We start from the raw sequence: 23984 nt of genomic DNA, 5'->3' as shown, positions 1-23984 counted from the left end.
CAGACACGCAGAAATACGGCTCTTATTAAAACGCAGTAAAATGCAGAATCGTACCGGTTTTAAAAGCAGGGTATCGCAATAATTTATAAGTGCCGGTATATCGTGCAACACTACAGCTCATAGCTTAGGTACTCAGCTAAAAAACATCTGTTTGGTTTTATCATGTCTGTCGAGCTAAAACCATTTGTTTTAAACCATTAAACTTCTGATAAAGGGTTTTCTGAGTACACACATCTGAAGCAAGAATGCTTTTTAGATTATACTGAAGCTCCTAGTTGCACTGAAATAACACACTAGAATGTTCAAGTGCTAATTGAGAATTAATTTAAATGGTATAATTATGCAATTCTGCTTTTACAAAAGACCCCAGAGTGCCATTTGACCCTGAAATATGTCTCTGACACTTTAGGGTTTTATTTGAGTCCATTATAAATCACATAATAAAGGAAATGCACAGAAATGAAACACTTGCAATTTAGCCACCAATTAAACTCAATTAATCTGAACTGACCCAAACTTTGACCCAGAGACCCCCATTATCAACATAACCAACAAGATCACACACTAGAAGTGTGAGTCAGTGAATCAGAATTGCAGTAGTGGTAGAAGACAATGTGGCGGTGGTCAGGAAGCGGCCTTTACCTGTTCTGCGGTACTAGTGACCAGGCCCTGATGCAACCGAAGCGCCTGTTTCTGAGAGAAACGCTGAGTCTGGTTATTCCTTAACAAAGCCCGCTGGATCTAAAAGGAACGCAGGAAAGACAGACAGACAGAGCGAGAGAGAGAATACTCATTAATGACAAAGAAAAGAACACTGATGCTCAGATAAGCCATGCAGTCATGTGGAAATGATTGTAATTATGCTGCAAATTAATGAAAGATAAATGTATTGTCTGCAGTGTCCCTCTCTCAGTGATGACCTTGTAAAAGTTTCACATCTCTGGGCTCATTAAACATATGCATAAACATTTGGGACTGTTAATCTCAAAATAGCCGGACACACAGAGCTATGGATATTTAAAGGGGTCATATCATAGAAAAACAGATTTAGCTTTTTCTTTTGAAACAAATAAGTCACATCTATTATGATATCCAAGGATGTAATCAGATATTCATGATTAGGACTGAATGTAAAAAAGAATAGCTTACTGAAAACTCACTGTATATTTAAAGGGGTGTGTCATTATGAAAAACATTTTGACTGCTAAATCATGTGACTGACCAATCAGAATCAAGCATTCCAGAGCACTGTCCACCCATATTTATATGTTAATGTCTATTTGGTTGGCACCAACAGCCTTGTGGGCAGCGTTCCAAAATACGACGCTGTTGCGCTACGGGTGTCACCAGTTTGAATCCCGACTCAAGAACCTTTCCAAATTCCGCCCCCCTCTCTCTCCTACTTCGCCTCCTGTCAACTCTGATCTGTCCTATCATAATGTGAAAATATCAAAAATAGATTTTTTAAAATAAAATTAATTCCTATTTGTTGTACAGTAACATGATCCACCTAGCCACAGTGAAGTAACTGAGAAATACAGCATTCAAAGAAATTAAATAAAAAAATCTGAAGGAAACAGCCCCCGTTTCAAAACGTCTGTTCTATGGAGATGGTAAACTGAAAATTGTATTTATAAAACTATATATATATATATATATAAACTATTTATTATAATCAACAAAATCATATAAATGTAGTAGGACAGGAAACCCGTAATTTAGTACTGACATGAATAAGATATGTCACATAAAAGACGTTTACATACAGTCCACCTGAATGATCCACAGCTGTTTTTTTTTAGTGAAAGTTGTTAATGAGTCCCTTTTTGTCCTGAACAGTTAAACTGCCTGCTGCTCTTCAGAAAAATCCTTCAGGTCCAACAAATTCTTAGATTTTTCAGCATTTGTGTATATTTGAATCTTTTCCACCAATGACTGTATGATTTTGAGATCCACCTTTTCACACTGAGGACAACTGAGAGACTCATATGCAACTATTACAAAAGGTTCAAACGCTCACTGATGCTCCACAAGGAAAAACCATGCATTAAGAGCCAGGGGTGAAAACTTCTGAATACATTTTTCTTATTTTGCCTAAATATCTTTTTTTTTCATTTAGCATTGCCCTTCAGAAGCTACAGAAGATACTTACATGTTTCCCAGAAGACAAAATATGTTAAATTTACCCTGATATTCAAGTTCAAAAAGTTTTCACCCCCCAGCTCTTAATGCATTGTGTATCCTACTAAAGCATCAGTAAGCGTATGTACCTTCTGTAACAGTTGCATATGAGTCCCTCAGTTGTCCTCAGTCTGAAAAGATGGATCTCAAAATCATACAGTCATTGTTGGAAAAGGTTTAAAGACATAAAAATGCTGTAATAACAAAGAATTTGTTGGACCCGAAGGATTTTTCTGAAGCACAGTGGGCAGTTTAACAATCACTACGGGAAAAAACATAATTCATGAGGATCATTCAGGTAACAACACAGTATTGAGAATCAAGTGCATGTTAACCTTTGAACGGGGTCATTTTTTATAAATTCAACTATTATTTTCTCTGGTGGACTGTATGTAAATGTTTTTTTTGTGTGAAATATCTTATTCAGGTCAGTCCTAAATAAAAAATAACATGCATTTTGTATCATCCTGCTTATTTAGGTAAACAATTAACATTTTGCAGATTCTACAAGGTGAATGTAAACTTCTGACCTCAACTGTAGCAATATATGCTATTAACACTGTGTAAATAGCAATAAATGCAATTTACACAAAGCTCAAATAGTTACACTATGTAAAAATAGTATTTTCTTTGCAATAATAGTAGTTGCAATGCTATTAATACTACTTAGTGCAAACAACTGTTAAAAAAAACTGCTGCGTGTTCTTTCGCAATGTTGTCTAACCCTACCACACATTGGTGGGCGGAGTTAGTGCAAATAGCCTCTGCCAACTAGGCAGGCTGTTTGCACTTAGTGAAAATAGACACTCCGTTTATTTAATGCATTATTTATTTATTTATGATTAATATTGTTATATACATATACACACTGCCAGTGAAATTTCTGGCAACTGTTTCTCTGTGTAGCATGCCCAGTATCACTCTGTGTAACAATCCCAGTGTTACAAAGAAGTGGCTGAAGTTTATGCCCTTATCATTTCAGTCTGACCTTAATAGTTTGTGTGTCATGTTTCAGCACAGATTGTTATGTGAACTTGTCACTTGTCATGTAGCACAGGTTTTGTAAAGAGGCTGTTATTTACGGGTTGGGCAGCGGCACTTATCTTGGACTCTACATCAAACACACAATCCATAAGCTGTTATTATTTCACCTAAAAGGTGGTCATTTAGAAACAGAGATCGTTTGTAGTTCTTCAAGGTATAGAAGCAAAAAAGCCTGCATATTTTTATAGGTAAAGGGTAACGTTGAAGGAAATTATGTTTATTTTTTGTGCAAAAAATCTTGATTCATTATATGTGGAATCGAATAAAATAAACATCATCTTTAAAATAAAAAAACAGCATTCTTACCTTGGTTAGTGCCTGTTCTGTCCTTTCCGGGGAGCTACGGTACGCCTGTGTGACATCACTGAGTGGTATAGGCATGTACTGCAGAGTGAAGTTACTGGGAAGAGAGAAGAAGACCATCAAGAAGCAGGATTAAAGTTTTCCTCAAACATCACAACACGAGAGAGAAGAATAAGCTCCAGGAAGCTGGAAGATGTTACACACCATCTATTTGCGTCTCAGAAATAAGTTGTTTTTCTTGCTTTCATTTTTTTTTTTACTTTTAACAGTGTACCATGTTTCTTTCAACACTTTTCAAAGCGATCTGTACTGAAGACAACATTCTCACAATGATTACAGTCCTCTGAATGCAAGTTCAAGTCTGCAAAAAAAGTTTCTATATTAAATAACATTTGTGTAGATCTCAAGGGAAAAAAGGTGTTTCCAGAACAATGCTCTAATTGTGCATCACAGGCAGGTCAGAGAGGTGATGAAAGACTGTGCAATCACAAACAGCTTCATGTAGGCATGGACTGAAGTTCTTATTTTTTCCCAGTAACAGCATGCTGTGAATAAGTTTTCAAAGAGATGAGTGAGTCAGTGCTCACATGGGTGAGTGTGCACTGAGGAGTGTGCATGATATGAATGTGAGAGGAAAGTGTGTGTCTCATACTGTTCTAGGGCTCGAGCCACATCTTGGAAACCCGTAGCACTCGTGTTATTCCGATCCCACGTCACACTCCTACAAGAAAGAAACAAACCATGACATCTTATATTACTAAACCACTATGCATTATTTATTGTTTATAAATGCAGCAAATGGAAATCTGTATGCATTTTGGACATTTATCTGCATTAATTTTGAGGGAAAATGTCAAAAATTGCTGAGGTTCAGTTTAGTTTAGTTTAGTTTTATTCCATAAAAGCTGATGAAAGTATTTATTTATATTTATACATTATTAATTTGACTTTTTTTAGTTTTTAAATCATTAATATCATTATTAGGTGCCTACTGTGTTCTGTTTTGTTATATGATGCACTAATGCTTAACCCTGAAAAACAAAATGAGCAAAAATAAATGTGTAAATGCATTAAAAAAATAAACATATCAATACATAAATAAATACATAAGTATACACTACCAGTCAAAAGTGTTTAAACAGTAAGATTTTTAATGTTTTTTTAAGAAGTATCTTCTGCTCACCAAGTCTGCATTTATTTGATCTGAAGTACAGCAAAAACAGTAAAATTTTGAAAATTTTGAGTTTTCTTAATTTAATATTTTTAAAAATGTAATTTATTCCCAAAGATAAATTTTTGGCGTCATTACTCCAGTCACATGATCCTTCAGAAATCATTCTAATATTCTGATTTGCTCATCAAAATATTTATTAATATTTATTTATTTGCTGCTCATAAACATTTATTAATATTATTATGTTGAAAACAGCTGAGTAGAATTTTTTCAGGTTTCTTTGATGAATAGAAAGTTCAGAAGAACAGCATTTATCTGAAATAGAAATCTTTTGTAACATTAAAAATGTCTTTATCATCACTTTTGATCAATTTAATGCATCCTTGCTAAATAAAAGTATTAATTTTTTATAATTTCCCTAATAAATAAATAAATTAATAAATTAATTAAATAATTAAAAATTATAGTGTCTCCAAGCTTTTGAATGGTATAGTGTATAATGTTACAAAAGATTTTAATTTCAGATAAATGTTGATCTTTGGATTTTTATATTCATCAAAGAATCCTGGAAAAACTTATTGATAATATTTTGAAAAATTATTGATAATAACAACATTAATAATAACAATAACAAATGTTTTATGAACAGCAAATCAGCATATTAGAATGAAATCTGAAGGATCATGTGACACTGAACACTGTAATTATGCTGAAAATTTAGCTTTGATCTCAGAAATAAATTACATTTTAAAATATATTTAAATAGAAAGCAGTTATTTTAAATAATAAAAATATTTCACATTATTACAGCTTTTGCTGTATTTTAGATCAAATAAATACAGGCTTGTTGAGCAGAAGAGAATTCTTTAAAAAACATTAAAATCTTTTGACTGGTAGTGTAAATGAATGAATGAATAAATGAATGAATGAATGAACAAATAAATAAATACAGATAAAAATGGTGCCAATATGAAAGGGACAAGGGTTTTTTCATGCATTTGCCTTTTTTTTAAAGCGCAAAACAAACAGTCAAATATTTTGTATTATTTAATAGACTGGTAGAATATAAAAAGACAATTCATAAAATCATATTTATGACACAAAAGTAAAGGGACATGTTTATCACATTTTAAAAAATTATCCATTAGCAAATTAGCTAAAACATTTAATTAAAAAAAAGGCAAAATGCACAGGATGTAGACCATCATAAATTATATGCGATCAGATTTTTGCAGAAATCTGCAAAGCTTTTATGAAAAAGGATATATCACTAGAAGATCTAAGGCCAAAATTTTCCAGCGCAAACCTTCTGTAAGATTTACCAGTGACAGGCAGTGAAAAATTAGTGATGAAAAACTGCATGGACATGGATTTTGCAACTGTCCTTACTTCATATGCATTTATAGGAGTTACCCGTTCAGACGCTAAATTTATGGGAGGAGAGTAATGAATATTGCACGTTGATTTACTAAGGTTCGCAGTTGGCAATTTACTTCTACTTGTGCAATTATTTAACACCCCCCAAAAAAGCATACCTTCGTCCATTTTGCACCTTTGTTGTTAGTAGATTACCCACACCTAATTATCATCAGCTCTGTTCGTTTGTGACCCTACACTAATTTGCACTGCACTTGGTAGGCTCCGTTGGTCATTATGGATATGATCTGGCTGCGTCTGTGTTGTTTAATTTGCACGTTGTCATTATATCACCCACAGCATTTTCCACTCCCATCTGTGCTTTTATTAGTTTGTGGTCTCATGCTAATTTGCCCTCTTTAGTAAATCTGGCCACTAGCCCTTGACATATAACAGTTGGCTTCTCGGTTAACAGGTACTATAATGTGCATTTTAGCACTGCTAGGATGCTGTACGGACCGATCAGCATCTTGAACAATCCTTTTTGTAATTCACATTACAGTACCTTAGCGTAGTGTTGATCTGCAGAGCTTTACTGAGCATCCTGGCTCCTGTATCATCGAGTCCATTCCCGCTCAAATCCACCTTCTTCAGGCAGGCGTTGCTGCCGAGGGCGTTCACGAGCACCGTGCCCCTCGAACGAAGCCTGGAGTCAGCCAGAGACAAGCTCTGCAGGGCCTGTCAGGAAAGAGGAGCAATGAGAGAGAGTGTGTGTATGTGTGTGTGTGAGTTTGCAATGTCTGTGATCTGTAAAAACAGTGCTTAATAATTGATCAAGCAAGGCGATATCTGCAGTGAGAGGACTCTGTGCCCTGAAGGAGAGAGATTAGAAAGAAAGGAGAGAGAGTGAAGGAAGGACGGATGAATCACTAGTGCTGTAATACACACAGCAGACTGTTAAAAAGCTTTTGTACTCTGTGTGTGTGTGTGAGTGTAAGGTGCATACAGGAAGCAAAGCGTTATGTCCATGTGTGTGTATGCGTGTGTGATTGTGAAACACTCACACACTCTTCCTCCTGCACCAGATGCACTAGTTTCTGCAGAACCTCGTCCAGAACCCTGCAAGCACAGGAAATAGCAGGACTATTACACACACACACACATATAAACTCCATCAACTCCAAGATTAATGACACTTCACACACCTCCCCTCAGTCCCTCCTCTGCCTCCCTGAGAGCCTCCTACTGTGTGCTCACATTCGGCTTGTGATTGCAGACGGTTTCATAGACTTTTCTAACCTGCTTACCTCAACTGCTTGTCTCAGAGTGGATATCTGTTGTATCTGTTAATCTGTGTACTGTACGTAAACTCTATCAACATCTACTCTATGTCATGCTGTTGATTATCACAGAACACTGTTTTAATAATCCCTCAATCCGTAAAAACAAACATTTGAAGATTGCAGTAATGCATTTACAATGGAAGCGTAAAAGGAAAGCAGGCAGCAGCATAAATAAGTGTTTGAAAATTAAAACTGAAAATGGTACAGCAGAAAATGACTGGCCTACAATGGAGATCGAAATTAGAGAACAATGTATAAACACTTGGTTTTTTCCTGAAATATTGTTAATCTTCATTGATCAAAATTTGAAGGAATGTTAGCTGTGGGTATACCACTGTTCTACTAACATGTTTAACAAAATAACCAAGGCATTTTAATAAAAACCTTCATTTTGTGGAAAACACAGTGATCACAATTAGAGAATAGAAACCACTGCAGCATGAAAGAAGATTACTACTACTAAACTACAATTTTGGAGGGCTACAGCTGTCAGAAATTAGTGGAAAGTGTAGAGGCCCTCGCTTTGAATGACTCCAGCATCTGCAACCACAGGATATCACAAGTTTCTCACACTGCAATGGTGTGATCTTGGTCTGCTCTCTTCCACGCTCTTCCATAGTTTGGTAGCTGTAGTGGGGTTTTCAGATTTTTAACTTTGTCGCCAACGATTTTCCAGAGATTTTTAATCAGTTTTAGATCAGGACTCTGGTACTGAACTGGCAAGCAATTCCAGCTGCGGTGTTGAACCAATTCCCCACTGAGAGACTTCTCATGCATTTGTCTTACACAGACAACCAGCCTTTTTGAGCCTTTTTGAATTAGTGTCATTGTAACAGTGTTAATTTCAACATTTTTCAGACGAAAACGAGATGATAACGAAACAAATTTTCGTTTTGAATGACAAAAACTATGATGAAAATCTATTGATATTTTTGTCAATTAATAAAAACGAGACGAAAATTTCATGGATGGACTACTGGTGAAGGGATTAATTCAGAACGAATCTGCTGCGTGTTTATGAGGTTAGATGCGTACATTGTTAAAAAAAAGAAAATGTCCCAAAAAGATGTTTCAACTTAAAATAATTTGTTACCCGCTGACTTAAAATTTTTAGTTTAGTCAACTTGAAATTTTAAGTTACTTAATGTTAACTGAAGTGATGACTGGAATATTTTTTTTTTTTAATTTCAAGTCAGCAGGGTAACAAATTAAGTTGTAACAACTTTTTTTTTTAAAGTGTATGAACTGTATCATAGCCTATTGATCTATCCGGGGGAGACATAAGCTAGCATACACTTGCACTCGCCTCATAAAATGTTCAAAAACGTCAGTATCTGGGAGTAAAAGAAGAGCAGGCATATGGATAAATTTGACAACGTAAATTCGAACTCAATTCGGTCCGGTTTTCGGAGACACACACCGAAGCAGCGCCTCTCACACAACACACGAGTACTCTTTTGCATCTCATGAACGGAGAAATAAACACAAAATGATGGGGAATTGTCAGTTTCGATGAGTATTCAAATAAGTACACTCGGTTACGTCTTAGGTGAAAGTAAACAGTTGGGAGAACATCGGACATGTATCTGTACATTGCATGCATTCGGTTTTAAAGGGAAAGCAGCCTAATTGCTATTGTCTGTGGCACTGATGTTAATCAAGCAACAAAGAAAGACAGAAAATCATTCACTGCTGTTGACTTTAGTAGCTAATAAAGATTAATCTAAATCTAATCTAATTATTTTGCTTGAAAGAATGAAGAATGTGGTAAACAAGTTGTTATAAAGAATGCATAATTATATAACCAATATAACCATTGGTGTTTCATTAAAAAGAAGACCATATTCTTGTTTAATTTTAATATAAAGGCATGTTGCGTCACAGCATTTAAATTATGTCTATGATGATAAAACCTTATACAATGAGTTTGGTAATTTTAGAGAAATGCTTAATAAATGCATTATTCTGTAAATAAACCCATTAGATTTTAGCTGACTAAATCTACTCTAGATTTAGTCGACTAAAATCCTGTGATATTTAGTAGACTGAAACTAGACTAAAACTAAAACAATTCAGAAATATGACTAAAACTAAATGGCAAAAGATTATGAATAAGACTGAATCAAAATTTGCTGTCAAACCAGCAATATTCGAGGAATCACAGATTTGGAATGACAAACTTCTTTTGCAGTGTCTGAAAGTGTCATCCCTTGGTGCAGGGTTTCAGTCACCTTAGAGCGGCCCACCATCTTGCAATCTCAGTGAAAATTGAATGAATGCTGCCACTTGAAATAGGGTTTGTCATTTAATTAAGAAAATAAGCAACAGGTGCCAGATTAACATCAATAATCTGTACTGTAAGTGTTCTCTAATTTTGATCGGAGTTCTCTTTCAAATATCATTTAAGTTTTTATACTGTGCTTCAGAATGCAATTAATATACGTTAGGATAACTTCAAATATAAGAAGTGACCTTTAAATTTAGGAAACTATAGGTTGTTCTCTACTTTTGATCTCCACTGTACATGTGTACTTCTGCACCTGGAATTTCTCTACTAAATGTGATTTTTCTGAAAATGATATTGTAATTATGTTGACTGATAGCTTCAACAGAAACACATACCATCGATTCATAACCTCAGAGCTCATTGTAGGTTTGCCTTGAAAGTTTTATATTGTTAAAAATCTATTTTCACCATCCTAGAAAACCTGTCCCTTTTCAAATGGACAATTTAGACCATTCAGACAGCTCAAATAATATTTTTACTATAGTGCTTTGACAAAGAGTTTCACATTTCCCGTTTGCCTGCAAGGCTTCCACTGCAAGTGCGCAACAGTAAACACATTTTTAGTTTTTTGGTAATCGACGGCATGCCTCAGATGCTGCTGATAGAGATTAAGATGTATTGAACCTTTAAGCAAGGCACTTATCTTCCAACTGCTTCAGGCAGCCTGGCCCTGCAGTCTAAATGCTTGTTTGTAAGTCACTTTGGAAGCACGCTTCTGCCAAACAAATAAATGTACACATATATCACTGTCTGTTCTGAGATGTTTGCCTCTCTCAGTCCGGGAACAAGTACCTGCCCTTGATGTTAAAGTTCTTGCCCAGCAGCAGGTGTTTGAGGGACGGGTGTCTGGAGAAGGCAGGAATGACACAGAGGAGATCAGCATCCAGCCCTGAAATGAACAGAGAAATGTACAGGCAGAGTCAATAGCGACTGAAGCAAATGCAACTGAGGGGAAAGAGACAGGCTGAAGGTCGCTGGGAGCAGACAAAAGCTTCCTTTCATTTATGCAGTTAGATGTCTCACCGTTGTCTGAGATGTCCAGTGTGCTGATGCAGGAGACTCTGGGGAACAGGTCCTGTATTATCCCTGCTCCAGCAGACCTGAGCTGAGAGGCAGACAAACGGAGAGAAGGAAAAAGAGACAGTGAACACTCCAAGCCTCTAACATGTATAATTTATGCTAGCACGCACTCATATTTTTCAAATAGCTCAACTGAATGAGCATGGAGCTAGCAACACCGAGGTCATAGGTTCAATTCTCAGGGAACTGATAAAAGAGACCTTAGTACATTTTATGCATTTTCATATTTAAAATATAAGTCACTACATTAATACAGCTCCTTACTAAGAACAATATCTCACAATTCTATTTTAATGATGTCTTTACTACCTTTCTGGACCTTGAACGTGGTAGTCGCATTGCTGTCTATGCAGGGTCAGAAAGCCTTGGATTTCATTGGAAATATCTCAATTTGTGTTCCATAGATGATCAAAGGTCTTACAAGTTTACAATGACATGAGGGTGAGTAATTAATGACAGAATTTTTAAATCAGTGTTGGAATAGTTTGAGGGATTTTGAAAATGGGGCTAGTTGTTACCTTTTACCATGGTGAATATCTCTCGATACATCTTTTTGAAGGTCAATTTTTTTTTCAGGCACATAAAATACATTATGGATAAAATTGTTTTGCTATTCCAAAATAGCCCTAGCATTTTCATCAAAAATAAAGCAGATCCTGAATGACTCATCCACGAAAAAATGCTCTTTTATCACATTTTACAGTGCACACTGGAGCAATTTTGGACAATTTTAGGCCTGTTAAGGATTTATTTTTTCCTTACCTTTACAAAAATAATATTGCAGCCAGAACTTTACAGTAGTTATATAAAGAAAAATATATCACTGAAAAAGTTATTAAAAAAAGCTCCTAAACAGTTACACTGTTGTTTTGAAGGATAAACTATGTGGGGTAAGTTGTCACAATGGAACCTGCTTGATTGTCAAATTCTTTTATCTAAAGCAAGTTAAGATTAATTTTAAAAGAGAAGTTCACTTCCAGAACAAAAGTTTACAGATATTTTACTCACCCCCTTGTCATCCAAGATGTTTGTGTCCTTCTTTCTTCAGTCGATAAGAAATTATGTTTCTTGAGTAAAAAAATTCAGGAATTATCTCCATATAATGGACTTCAATATTGCTCCCAAGTTTGATCTTTCAAAATGCAGTTTAAATGCAGCTTCAAATGGCTCTAAACGATACCAGACAAAAAAGAACGGACTTATCTAGCAAAACAGTTGGTCATTTTCAAAACAAATGGACAATTTCTATACTTTTCAATCTCAAACACTCGTTTTGTCTAAGTCTGCGTGAACTTTTTTTCCGGTTCAATACAGTCATTGCAAATGACCGATCATTTCACTGGATAAAACCCTCTTCATCAGCTGGAATCATTTAGAGCCATTTGAAGCTGCATTTAAACTGCATTTTGAAAGTTCAAACTTGGGGGCACCATTAAGGTCCACTATATGAGAACATACTTTCCTGAAATGTTTTCCTCAAGAAACAATTTCTTATCGACTGAAGAAAGAAAGATGTGAACATCTTGGATGACAAGGGGGTGAGTAAATTATCTGTACATTTTTGTTCTGGAAGTGAACTTCTCCTTAAAGATACACATTTATTTATTTATTTGTTTATTTTAATTAAAAAGTTTATTAGACAAAATTAAAACACTGTATGAAACAGCATGTGAAAAGTAACACGCCAAAAAAAAAATCTACATTTAAAATTGTAATTAATAAATATATAAACCCCTGAGAAAGTAAGCATTTGTGTAAATTGACTTTTGACTAAAGCTGCTAAGATACTGTACTGTACTTCTATATGTAATTATTTTCAAATCCACAGTACAGAGATTTGAGGAAAGCAGCTGCTGTAATAGTTTATTTGATATTTGAGAACGAATAAAATGATTTTGTGAGGTCAAAATAAGGCAAAGCAGGCCTCACAGAGATAAACACACATTGCACTCTCAAAAGAAACCTTGAAAGGTTTTCTCTGTGACTAATTCTGTAGCCGAGATCTCTGTACACACAGTAGAGTGACCACAGACTGAAGGATTGAGGCTAGAGCCAACAGAGAGAAAGACAGGCATTTATAGAGCTCAAGCCAGATTTAGGTGCACAATTGGGGGGATGGAGTACCTCACAGCCGCTGATGTCCAGGTGTAGGTCGGTGATGTGAGGATTGGACGAAAGCCCAAGGAACAGAGCCCTGTGGAAGTGACATGAAACAAACACAGGCACGTCGTCATTACTGACAGCATTACATGCCTCATTGAAGGGACTTAGCATTCTATTATATGCTTCCATGGCTGATCTCCATAATAAATCAAATCAGAAAAGGTCTATATGGACACCGTCAAAGCGTTACGCAGGTCTTAAAGGATTAAGGGGAAAAGAGCTTAGAGATTAGTTCGACTCCTCTGGTGTGGGCCGGTGCTGTTGACAGAAGAGAGCTAAAATCAGGTGTTCAGCTGGGTGTGACAGCCCGTCTTGCGCTCGGGAGCCGGGAGGAGGTATGACCCTGTTTGAAATGCTTCGTTTGAAAACATTCTGGCTTTCCCAAAATAGCAGCTGCCGCGTGAACATCTTGATTCTGACCTCAGTTAGGGGCACAGAGCTCTAAAACTAGAAATGAATCCCCAGAGAGCTCTTCTAGTAGGCTTTTCACACATGAAACCGTTAATCATTTAATGAATACACCCAGACAGAAAAATTATTTGCAATTTGTGTTTCCTTTGTAGTGCATAATAGTTTTCTTTAATGGACCAGATGACGTCCATTAATAGTAATCAGTGCTGTAATGGCACAAAAGATTTCAAGTAAATGCTGTTATTTTTAAACTTTCTATCATCAAAGAATCCTGAAAAAAATGGCATGGCAGCACAACTGTTTTTAACATTGATAATAATAAAAACGGGCCGTTTAGCTGAGCATGTTTTCCAAAAACGATTACTTAAATATTACACTTTTTGGGGGAATGTGGTTGATTCTGTTCAGCAAACGCTTCAGATCTATATTACATTAAAAAATATGCTTGCCTTTAAAAATTTACAAAAATGACTCCACATGTTCAGATTGATTTCACTGCGGCCTACATGCTGAGATGAAAACTGTGTATTTTTGAAAACTGCAGTGATAACTAATGATTTTTGTGTTTGAAGAGATAGCTCACCCAAAAGTGAAACTTCTGTCAACATCTACATTCAGAAGATAATTTGTTTTATGCTTTTTTTGTTTATATGTTTTTTCTTTGACTGAACAATCTCTTGAACATACAGCAACTGAATCTTAGAAATTAAAGAGTTAGTTCACCCAAAAATGAAAATTCTGTCATTAATTATTCACCCTTCCAAAGTTCCAAATCCGTAAGACCTTCGTTGATTTTCGGATATTTTTGATGAAATCCAAGAGCTTTTTGACCCTGCATAGACAGCAACACAACTACCATGTTCAAGGCTCAGAAAGGTAGTAAGGACATCGATAAAATAGTCCATGTGACATCAGTGGTTCACCTTAATTTTCTGAAGCTACAAGAATACTTTTTGTGCAAGAAAACGAAAATAACAGTTTCATTTAACAATTTCTTCTCTTCCCTGTCCTTCTTCGACACGTTCACGAGAGCATTATGACACAGGAGGCAGCGTTCCGACATATAATTCTGATGAATAAAGTCATTCCCTTTCAGTCGGTTACTTTCAAAGTCACGTCGCAACTAACCGATGAATTAGGATCATAATTCATTGGTTCGTTCCGATGTGAGATCTCTATTCACTCCTTTAGGGAATGAAGGTTACATACGTAACTAAGACATTCCCTTTCAGTCGCCCACGTTCGACACCACATCGAAATGAACCGACGAACTGAAATCCCAGTTCGCTGATTCGTTCCGATGTGAATTAGGGAACGAGGGTTACATATGTTACATACGTAACTGAGACGCTTCCTTTCAGACGGTCACGTTCGACCAAACCAACGAATTCAGATCCCAATTTGTTGATTCGTTCTGACGTGACGTCTACATTCCCTTCTTCAGGGAACGAGGGTTACATACGTAATCAAGATGTTCCCTTTCAGTCGGTCACATCTGATGTCACACTGGAGCGAACCATCGAATTGCAATCCCAATTCGTCTGTTCATTCCGACGTGCCGTCTCCTTTCCCTCCTTTAGGGACTGAGGGCTACATACATAACTGAGACGTTCCCTTTCAGCGGTCTCATTCGACATCATGTCAGAATGATCCAACGAACTGGGACCCCAATTTGTCAGTTCGTTCCGGCATGATGTCTCTGTTCCCTCCTTCAGGGAATGAGTGTTACATACGTAACTGAGATTAGGATTCCAATTCGTTGGTTTGTTCCGATGTGATGTCTTCGTTCTCTCCTTCAGGAAATGAGGATTACATACGCAACTGAGACATTCCCTTTCAGTCGGTCACATCTGACGTCGCGTTGGAAAGAACCAACGAATTGGAATCCCAATTCGTCTGTTCATTCCAACGTGACATCTCCTTTCCCTCCTTTAGGGAACAAGGGTTACATACGTAACCAAGACGTTTCCCTTTCAGTCGTTCACGTTTGACGTCACTTCGGAATGAACCAACGGATGAATTCATTGATTCGTTCCGACATGACATCTTCGTTCCCTCCTTCAGGGAAAGAGGATTACATATGTAACCAAGACGTTATCTTAATTTGTGTTCCAAAGATGAACAAAGGTCTTACGGGTTTGGAATGACATAAGGCTGAGTAATTAATTACAGAATTTTCATTTTTGGGTGAACTACCCCTTTAATCGGTTCAGTTTAGTACAGGACAGCATGACTCTTAATGTGCTCTACCAAATCCTGGACTAACGTAACCTGGGTTATCATGTCATCTATCTGAAAACAGCTTAAACCAGCCTAATGTGGATAGCTTGTCTCCTAGAATGTGAAAAGCTGGTTTGTTGGATTTACTGTAGAGAGGTTTTAAGCACTTGTGAATTACTCAGAGTAGGAGAGCAGCTGGCTAACCACCTAAGCATCAGCTAGGTCGTGCTGGGAAACCAACTAAGCCAGATTAAACTGGCTAAGCCAGGGTTAAGTGCAGCACAAAAAGCAGCGACCAGGCTCACCTCAGAACGTCGGGAGGCATCTTCATAGACGCCAGACTGATGTGAGTGAGGCTGAATGCTGAACTGAAGAACTGACGGAACGAAGGAAGTGTCTCTCTCACTTTCCTAAAAGCATGACAGAAAAGAAGGGGAGACTTTTATCCATAACACATCATACCACACTTCACAAAGCCCTGAGCAATACGGCAGAACAAGGGCTCAAAAGAATACCCTCTGGCTTATTAGAAAAGAAGTCGTTTGTATCTGTATTACGTGCTAAACATTTTAACAACGTTCAACGCGCTGTCATTGGACCAAGCAAACAATTATTTGGGGGGACAGAATGAGATGGGGAAAAAGAGAGAGAGACAGTTAGTGAGGGATACTGGGGACTAAAAACATGACAGTCCATGATAACATTTTTGTGTTTGACAGTGACATTATCATTTAAGAAGGAGAGAGACAGGGAAGAATGTGCGGTGTAAATGTGTTAACAAGAGCAGAGAGTGTTAAGGGAACATTCCCATTTAATATTCATGAGCTCTCTGTCTTATCAGCTCAAAAACAGATTTACATTGCTGCCTTCACATGGCACTGGCGTAACCAGATTTACTCACACACACATGCCTACACACCTCGCACAGAGGTGCCCATGTGTGCAGTGGTTCTGTGTTTGGGTGTACATGTTTCTGAGCGCTTGCGCTCCCAAGTGTGGGAGTTTAGGTGGGAGTTTGTGAAAGGATGAAATTAGCACTAGGAAAAAGAGGCCATGCTCACTATAGTATACTAACATACTACTCTATAATATTGATGCAGTATATACTATGCATACTGAGAACAACATGCAATGACTGACTAGATTTATCAAAATTAGAAGGCCCAGAGTGATAACTATAAGGAGAATTATAACTATAAATATAAATAAATAATACAGCAAAAAACAGGAACTGTTCTTGTGATATTAACTATATCAGATGATATAAATATAAAAGACATATAAAAGTCATATAAAAGTTTCATACATTTTTGTATGAAAGCCCATTTCCACCAATGAATACGAAACTATTTAAAGGTAACTGCAACTTTTTATCTCACAATTCTGACTTTTTAATTCACAATTGCGAGTTTACATCTGGCAATTCTGACTTTCTCAGAATTGTGATATAAATTCGCAGTTAAAAGTTATAGTCAGAACTGTGAGATATAAATTCATAATTCTGAGAAATTAAGTCAAAACTGCAAGATATAAACTTGCAACTCGCAGTTGTGAGTTATAAAGGCAGAACTGTGAGACAAACTTATAATTCTAAGAAACAAACTCACAATTATGATAAAGTCGCAATTCTGAGCAAAACTCAGAAATGCAAGTTTGTATCTCGCAATTGACTTTTTTTCCTTAAAATTGCGAGTTTTTTACTGCATCAGAATTGTGAGATATAAACTTGCAATTCTGAGAACATATCTGTTTTTCCCCTAAAAATTGGACTTTATAACTCGCAATTGCAAGTTTATACCTCTATTATCAGAAAAAAAGTCAGAATTGTGAGAAAAAGTCAGAATTACAAAATATAAACTTGCATATGTAACAAAAAAGTTTTATCTCACAATTGTGATTTTATTTCTCTCAATTATGAGTTTATATCAAGCAATTCTGAGTAAAAAAGTCAAAACTGTGAGTTTATATCACGCAATTCTCACTTTATCACAATTGTGAGTTTATATCATGCAATTCTGACTTTATAACTCACAATCACAAGTTTGTATCTCACAGTTCTTAGAATTGTGAAATAAATGTGAGAAAAATGATACCTTGAACCTTGAATTGGGGAAATTCTAAATGTTTTTAACAGACTAAATCACACAGTGAAAGCATGAACTCTAAATGTTTAATGTAAGTGTGCAGTCTCTTGGTGTGTTTTTACAATGTTTATCTCTTTTTTTAAACTCAACATTTGACTGTCAAATGTGAATACATGAATTTTTACTCAAAACTGAATTTATAAAATAAAATGAGGTCATGTGACAATGCAGTGTACTGCGTAAGTCGTTCTGTAACACTAATTATTTTCAACAAATATTACATAAACAATATTGCACTGCAAGTAAGCTAGTACGCCAATCCCAACACAGCCAAAATGCAAGACTATTTCAATCTTCAGACACACAATCATCTTCAACTTATCCCTCTGCAAATTCAAACCCAATTAAGAACAAACACATTCGCAGGAGTAGCAAAGGATGAAGAAACCTTCCAATTTGAACAATAAGTTCAGCTAAAATTAGCCTCATTTTTCAGAGAGTTTCTCATAATGCCGTTAACGTGCCGAGAGGGGAGATGGAATTGCTGTTTGGGTTCAGAGGGAGTAAGACAGGAAGATGGATCATTGTATTTCTGTATCTCCTCAGCCTAAAGCTTCTTCTGGCATGCAGGCACATGCACACTTCCTTGCAATATCACAGACTTCTGTTGTAAAGCTAATTATAACTACTAAATTATTGTTGGAATAAAAAACATTGTTTACTTAATTTGCAAGCTGTTTTTCCAAATGTTTTAATCAGTTCGCTTTTGGAAACAATTCTGTTATACAGAAACATGTTTTCCTCTAATGCTGTTATAGTAGCTGTATTATCATCTGTGTAGCATGCAGGTCCATCGGCTCTATCTGATCATTCATGTCCCAGTTTAACTCATATTGTATCTCTGCAGGCACTCTTCCCTGCTGGAAAACCCATTTAAAACCAGCCTCTGATGGTAGCTGAATCCAGCTGGTAAGCCGATCATTTATGGTTACTAACAAGTCCAAGCTGGTCTAGATAGATGGTTGATCAGAAAAAGCATGAGTAGATCTGATGTTGATCTGTTAGCAAGTCTAAGCTGGTTAGAGCTTTGGCAAACCAGCTATCTTGTTCTGCACAGTGTTATTATAGTATCACTGAGATATTATTATAGTTTTTATTAATATTAAAAAAAAAATTATATATATATATATATATATTTATTTTTTTCTGTTTTTATTTTAATTTAGGTAATTTAATTAATTTTGTTGTGTGTTTATCATTTTTATTAGTTTTTGTTTTTTTCTTTAATATTTTGCATAGTTAGTTGTTTTTTATTTCAGTTTTAGTTATTTAAGTTAAAGTTAAACTAAATGAAAATTAGAAATATTGACAACATACTAAAATAAAATTAGTTTAATGTTTCTGATTTTTTATTTTATTTCATTTTTTCAAGTGACAAAAATGTTTTTATAGTTTTTAGGTTTAGTTAACTAAACTAAACTCAAATAATATATAAATAAAATAAAACAATAAAACACAATATAGTTTCTTGTGAACCAAAACATTAGCAAATAGTTTTTTCTTGATTTATTTTTGATTTATTAAGAAATTATTAGCATTTTCCATAGGAAGTCTAAACTTAATAACAAGACAAACAGTATTATCTGAAAATAATATATTCAGAAATAAACCTGCAACTCATGTAATGTCTTGTTTTAATAATAGTTTGATTTTTTTACTGAAAAACAAGATAAAATATTGATTTTTTTTTGTTCAAAAACCATGGGCCCCTTAAACTGGTATAGATTCATTTTTACATACAGTAGTACTTTCCAGCAGGATTGTACTTTTTACCCTTAAACTCATTTAAAAGCAGTAGAAAAGTGCTTCCTGAGGAACTGACTGAGATGAGTCAAACTGTTTCGTGATGATGTGCGTGGTTGAAGGAGGCAAGTTTAGCTCACCTGTGAGGCTGACTCAGACGTGACAGATTATCATGCGAGAGCTCGTGGGAGGCAGTTTAGCTCACCTGTGAGAGAAGGAGTTTTTGGACAGGTTCAAGTAGGAGAGATCGGCACAGCAGCCCCGCAGCAGTGCTCCAAATAACTGTGAGGAAATGGAAAGAGGATGTAGAAAACACAGAGAGGAAAAAATAGAGAGTGAGGGAAGGAGAGTGGCAGAAAAAGAATGAAGAACATTAGTATAATTCTGCAATTTAGGACCATTAAATGTGACAGAAATATCAATAGGAAATCAGAGACAAATCGTTGTCTCGCATTCCCGGGTGCAATGACATAAATCATGGCGGGTAAAAAGCAGTTTGGCAATAACAAATTCAGAAAGATGTGACACGCTGTCAACTCACAGAGTCTACGGTACAGTCAGTGCCTGACAGGTCCAAATGCACCAGGCAGTTCGGCTGTGCCAGGAACAGGTACAGATTCTACAATGAGGAAGTACTGAGGCTGTTAATAGCAGTGTGTATGTGTGGATCGTGTTATTTTCAGCATCCGTATGCTGGACCTCACAAAGACAGTAAAAACTCCCCAAAACTTTGTGAGAAGCTACCTCATGGTCCCAATACTATTATCATACTCATCTAAAATATATGTATGCCAGGGGGTGAAAAGATTTGGGTAAATTCAACTTAGTTTGTAAGCATCTTCTGTAGCTTCTGAAGGGCAGTACTAAATGAAAAAAATATGATATTTAGGCAAAATAAGAAAAATGTACACATCTCCATTCTGTTCAAAAGTTTTCACCCCCGACTCCTAATGCATCATGTTTCCTTCTGAAGCATCAATGAGCTTTCGAACCTTCTGTAGTAGTTGCAAATGAGTCCCTCTGTTGTCCTTAGTATGAAAAGATGGATCTCAAAATCATACAGTCATTATTGGAAAAGGTTCAAATATACAAAAATGCTGAAAAACCAAAGACTTTGTGGGACCTGAAGGATTTTTCTAAAGAACAGCAGGAAGTTTAACTGTTCAGGACAAACAAGGGACTCATGAACAACTATCATTAAACAAAAAAAAAAACAAACAAACAAAAAAAAACAGCTGTGGATCATTCAGGTAACAACACAGTATTAAGAATCAAGCGTTTGTAAACTTTTGAACAGGGTCATTTTTATAAATTATTTTCTTGTGGACTATATGTAAACATATTTTATGTGAAATATCTTTTTTTAGGTCAGTACTAAATAAAAAATATCCTGCATTTCTAATTTATGAGTAGTTTGTAACTAGCTGAGACATAACTAGATTGATTATACTAGAAGTGAGATAAACAAGTTCTAACCGTTGCGTCTTCTCCAGACAGAATCCCTGGGTTCTTACTCAGGTCCAGATGAAGAAGAGAGTTGGAGTAGTCATCACTGGAGCACAGGGCCTGAGAAAGAGACGTGACACCTGGGAAGAAAGACAAAGAATCGCTGAATCACACAGGAAATCACACAGCTTCTATTTTGCATGTTTTAAATAAAACACATTTTTTCCATTACAAATTAACGCTGCATAGTGACTTGAGTGATAGTGGAGAAAAATCAGAATGTCTTTGATATTTGCAGCACATGGTATGTTGTCCTTTCGCGTTCATGACCTGCACAAGTTTGTTTAAAACCTCACAATGACTTGAGCATCATAAAGCATGTAATCTTGAGCATTAATGCAGGTTAAAATCTGATTGTTTGTGCAAAGGAGTTTGATCAACGTCACAAAATACACTTTTTGTAAAAAAAAAAAAACAATGTAAACAAAATATTTTCATTGTATTTCCGGGTTTAAATTAGATTTGGAATCCCAGATTTTCAATGTGGCCTCAGACTTTTGGACTCTAAACCACTAAACCACAACAACATACACACGATGCTCTGTAAGCAGAGTGGATTTTCATTTTGTTTCTAAATACATGAAGAAAATGCTAGTGATTGCCTTTTGGAGCATGAGACAAAAAGAGAGCTCAACTAGCTCAGTTAGGTGGAAGCTTGCCAGTGAACTCAGCCAGTACGCTTTCTCACCAGGGAGTAAGAAAAACATCCCATTGCGCTCTCTAAAAGGAGGAATTTACTCATCAAAATGTTAACCGCTGCAACCTTTCATGATCCAGTATTCGTCGGTTTTGCTTTTATGGTAGCTGTAGTTCATTTTTTGATGTGTAAATTCTGTTTTTACTGCTGATAGAATGCTGATTTTACTTCAAAGTTCACTATAAATCCCAACCGGATGTGGCAGATGCCAAAATGAAACATCTCGATTTGAAATGAGTTGTATTCTCTGATGGCACGAGTTCATCTAAGTTCTGTATTCAAAGTTAAAACTTCTGCAATGAAGTTGTCACAAATCAGACTAAAAACAAAGATTAACGATGGGCGCTGTTTCGCGTGGATGTTGATTCATGGAGCGTGTTAGAAGGCTATCCATCTATCCACTCGGTTTAGAACTGTATTGATTGAAAGAGAAAACCAGAGATTTAGCAGACCCTGGAAGCAGCCAAGGATGCTGGTAATTGAGTCTGGGCTCTTCGAGAGAAGACTGGCTCTTTGGTCATGACTCTGAAGCTTTAAAGTCAGATGCAACTAATCCATCGATAATCTTGCTGATTTAAGAAAGAACAGGTAGCTGATTCTAGATCAGTGGAGTGAGAATCATTATTTTATAGCCTGAAATGTTTTACAGGGATTGTGTAACAGGGTAAGCTAGATGGATCTGCTATGGCCTGCTTGTGTGGTAGACTGCAGTTTGACAAATTATAGTTTTTTTTTCTTCTTTTTTTTTTTGCATTAAGTCCAGGGGCATGAAATTAACGGAGAAAAATTACAAATAATGTTCATATTTTAGTTTAGTTATTCTGAGCACACAAACACAACCTTTGTGATAGAGCCCTCAATAAAAATATAATAATAGTAATAAGTATAATAATTAATAATCACTATAAAAAATACAAAACTATATACATGTTTTAGGTTTATATTACATATGCATCATTTGTTTAATATTAATGTTTTATTTTTTTGTACTGTTTGTTTTTATTATATAGCAATATTTGATTTAATATATATATATATATATATATTTTTATATTATTTATATATATATATATTTTTTTTATATTATATATATATATATATATATTAATATTTGTTTAGTATTACGTCTACAACTTATGTGCATTATATATTTTATATACATTTGTTTAATTGTAGCTACAATATTCATTGTTATATAATAACTAAACGTAAAAATATTTTAACAGTAACTTAAAACAATAATATTTTAAGTTATTCTGAGCACACAAACACAATTTTTGAGATTCTTTGAATTTGAGTCCTCAATAAAAATATAATAATGTTAATAAGTATAATATTAAGCATAAAAATACAAAACTATGTGTATGTAGTTTTAGACTTATGTTATATATGAATATTTGTTTAATATTAATGTTTGTTTATACAGTTTGCTTTTACTATATATATATTTTTTAATATTCTGTTATTACTTTATATAAAGCAAATTAACATTAATATTTGTTTTCATAATTTATATTACTTTATATATAACATGAAATTTATATTTGTTTAATATTACATATACATATAATTTTATATGTGTATTATATATTATATATGAATTTGTTTAACTGTAACTACAAAAATTCTTTGTTAAATTGTCATATATTAATATAATTAATTAAATATTTAAAATCTAAACATTGCTAGAATGGTAGTTTATATTTTAACAGATTATCATGAGCACACAAGATAGAGCTCTCAATAAATATATATATTTAACAAATATAATAATATAAATAAATATAAAAATTAATAGTATAAAAGTATAAAAAATACAAAACTATGTGTGTATATAGCTTTAGATTTTTGATATATGTGAATACTTAATATTAATATTTTATATTATTTATAACAAATGAACATTAATATTTGTTCTAATTATGTGGAATACTTTATATATATATATTTGACTGAGATACAACTATTTCAGTATATGGAATCTGAGGGTGCAAAAAAATCAAAACACTGAGAAAATCACCAATAGAGTTGTCCAAATTAAGCTCCTAAAAATGCATATTACTAATCAAAAATTAAGTTTCGATATATTTACGGTAGGGATTTTACAAAATATCTTAATGGAACATGATCTTTACTTAATTTCCTAATGATTTTTGGCACAAAAGAAAAATCAATAATTTTGACCCATACAATGTATTTTTGGCTATTGCTACAAATATACCCCAGCGACTTAAGACTGGTTTTGTGGACCAGCGTCACATATTGTTATAAATTCATATAATTAAATAAAAGTAAATATTTAAAACATTAGTGTATATTTTTAACAACACTA

General features: G+C 35.0%; 1 protein-coding gene across 1 annotated transcript in view; it reads right to left on the bottom strand.

Moving 5' to 3' along the window:
* carmil3 (capping protein regulator and myosin 1 linker 3) overlaps positions 1 to 23984 on the bottom strand; it is an 80519-nt gene that overhangs the window by 20944 nt on the left and 35591 nt on the right. The window contains exons 13-24 of the mRNA XM_051136702.1: positions 20926 to 21035; positions 19991 to 20068; positions 19655 to 19731; positions 15868 to 15972; positions 12893 to 12962; positions 10712 to 10793; positions 10481 to 10577; positions 7123 to 7177; positions 6624 to 6796; positions 4181 to 4249; positions 3532 to 3625; positions 643 to 741 (exon numbers count right to left, since the gene is read on the bottom strand). Coding sequence (XP_050992659.1) covers positions 643 to 741; positions 3532 to 3625; positions 4181 to 4249; positions 6624 to 6796; positions 7123 to 7177; positions 10481 to 10577; positions 10712 to 10793; positions 12893 to 12962; positions 15868 to 15972; positions 19655 to 19731; positions 19991 to 20068; positions 20926 to 21035 — 1109 coding nt within the window. The remainder of the gene's footprint in view (positions 1 to 642; positions 742 to 3531; positions 3626 to 4180; positions 4250 to 6623; positions 6797 to 7122; positions 7178 to 10480; positions 10578 to 10711; positions 10794 to 12892; positions 12963 to 15867; positions 15973 to 19654; positions 19732 to 19990; positions 20069 to 20925; positions 21036 to 23984) is intronic.

This window comes from Labeo rohita, chromosome 2 (assembly GCF_022985175.1).
Source record: "Labeo rohita strain BAU-BD-2019 chromosome 2, IGBB_LRoh.1.0, whole genome shotgun sequence".
In the NCBI taxonomy this organism is placed as follows: domain Eukaryota; kingdom Metazoa; phylum Chordata; class Actinopteri; order Cypriniformes; family Cyprinidae; genus Labeo; species Labeo rohita.
Note: the sequence above shows the minus strand (reverse complement) of the source record. Positions and strands in the feature narration are given on the sequence as shown.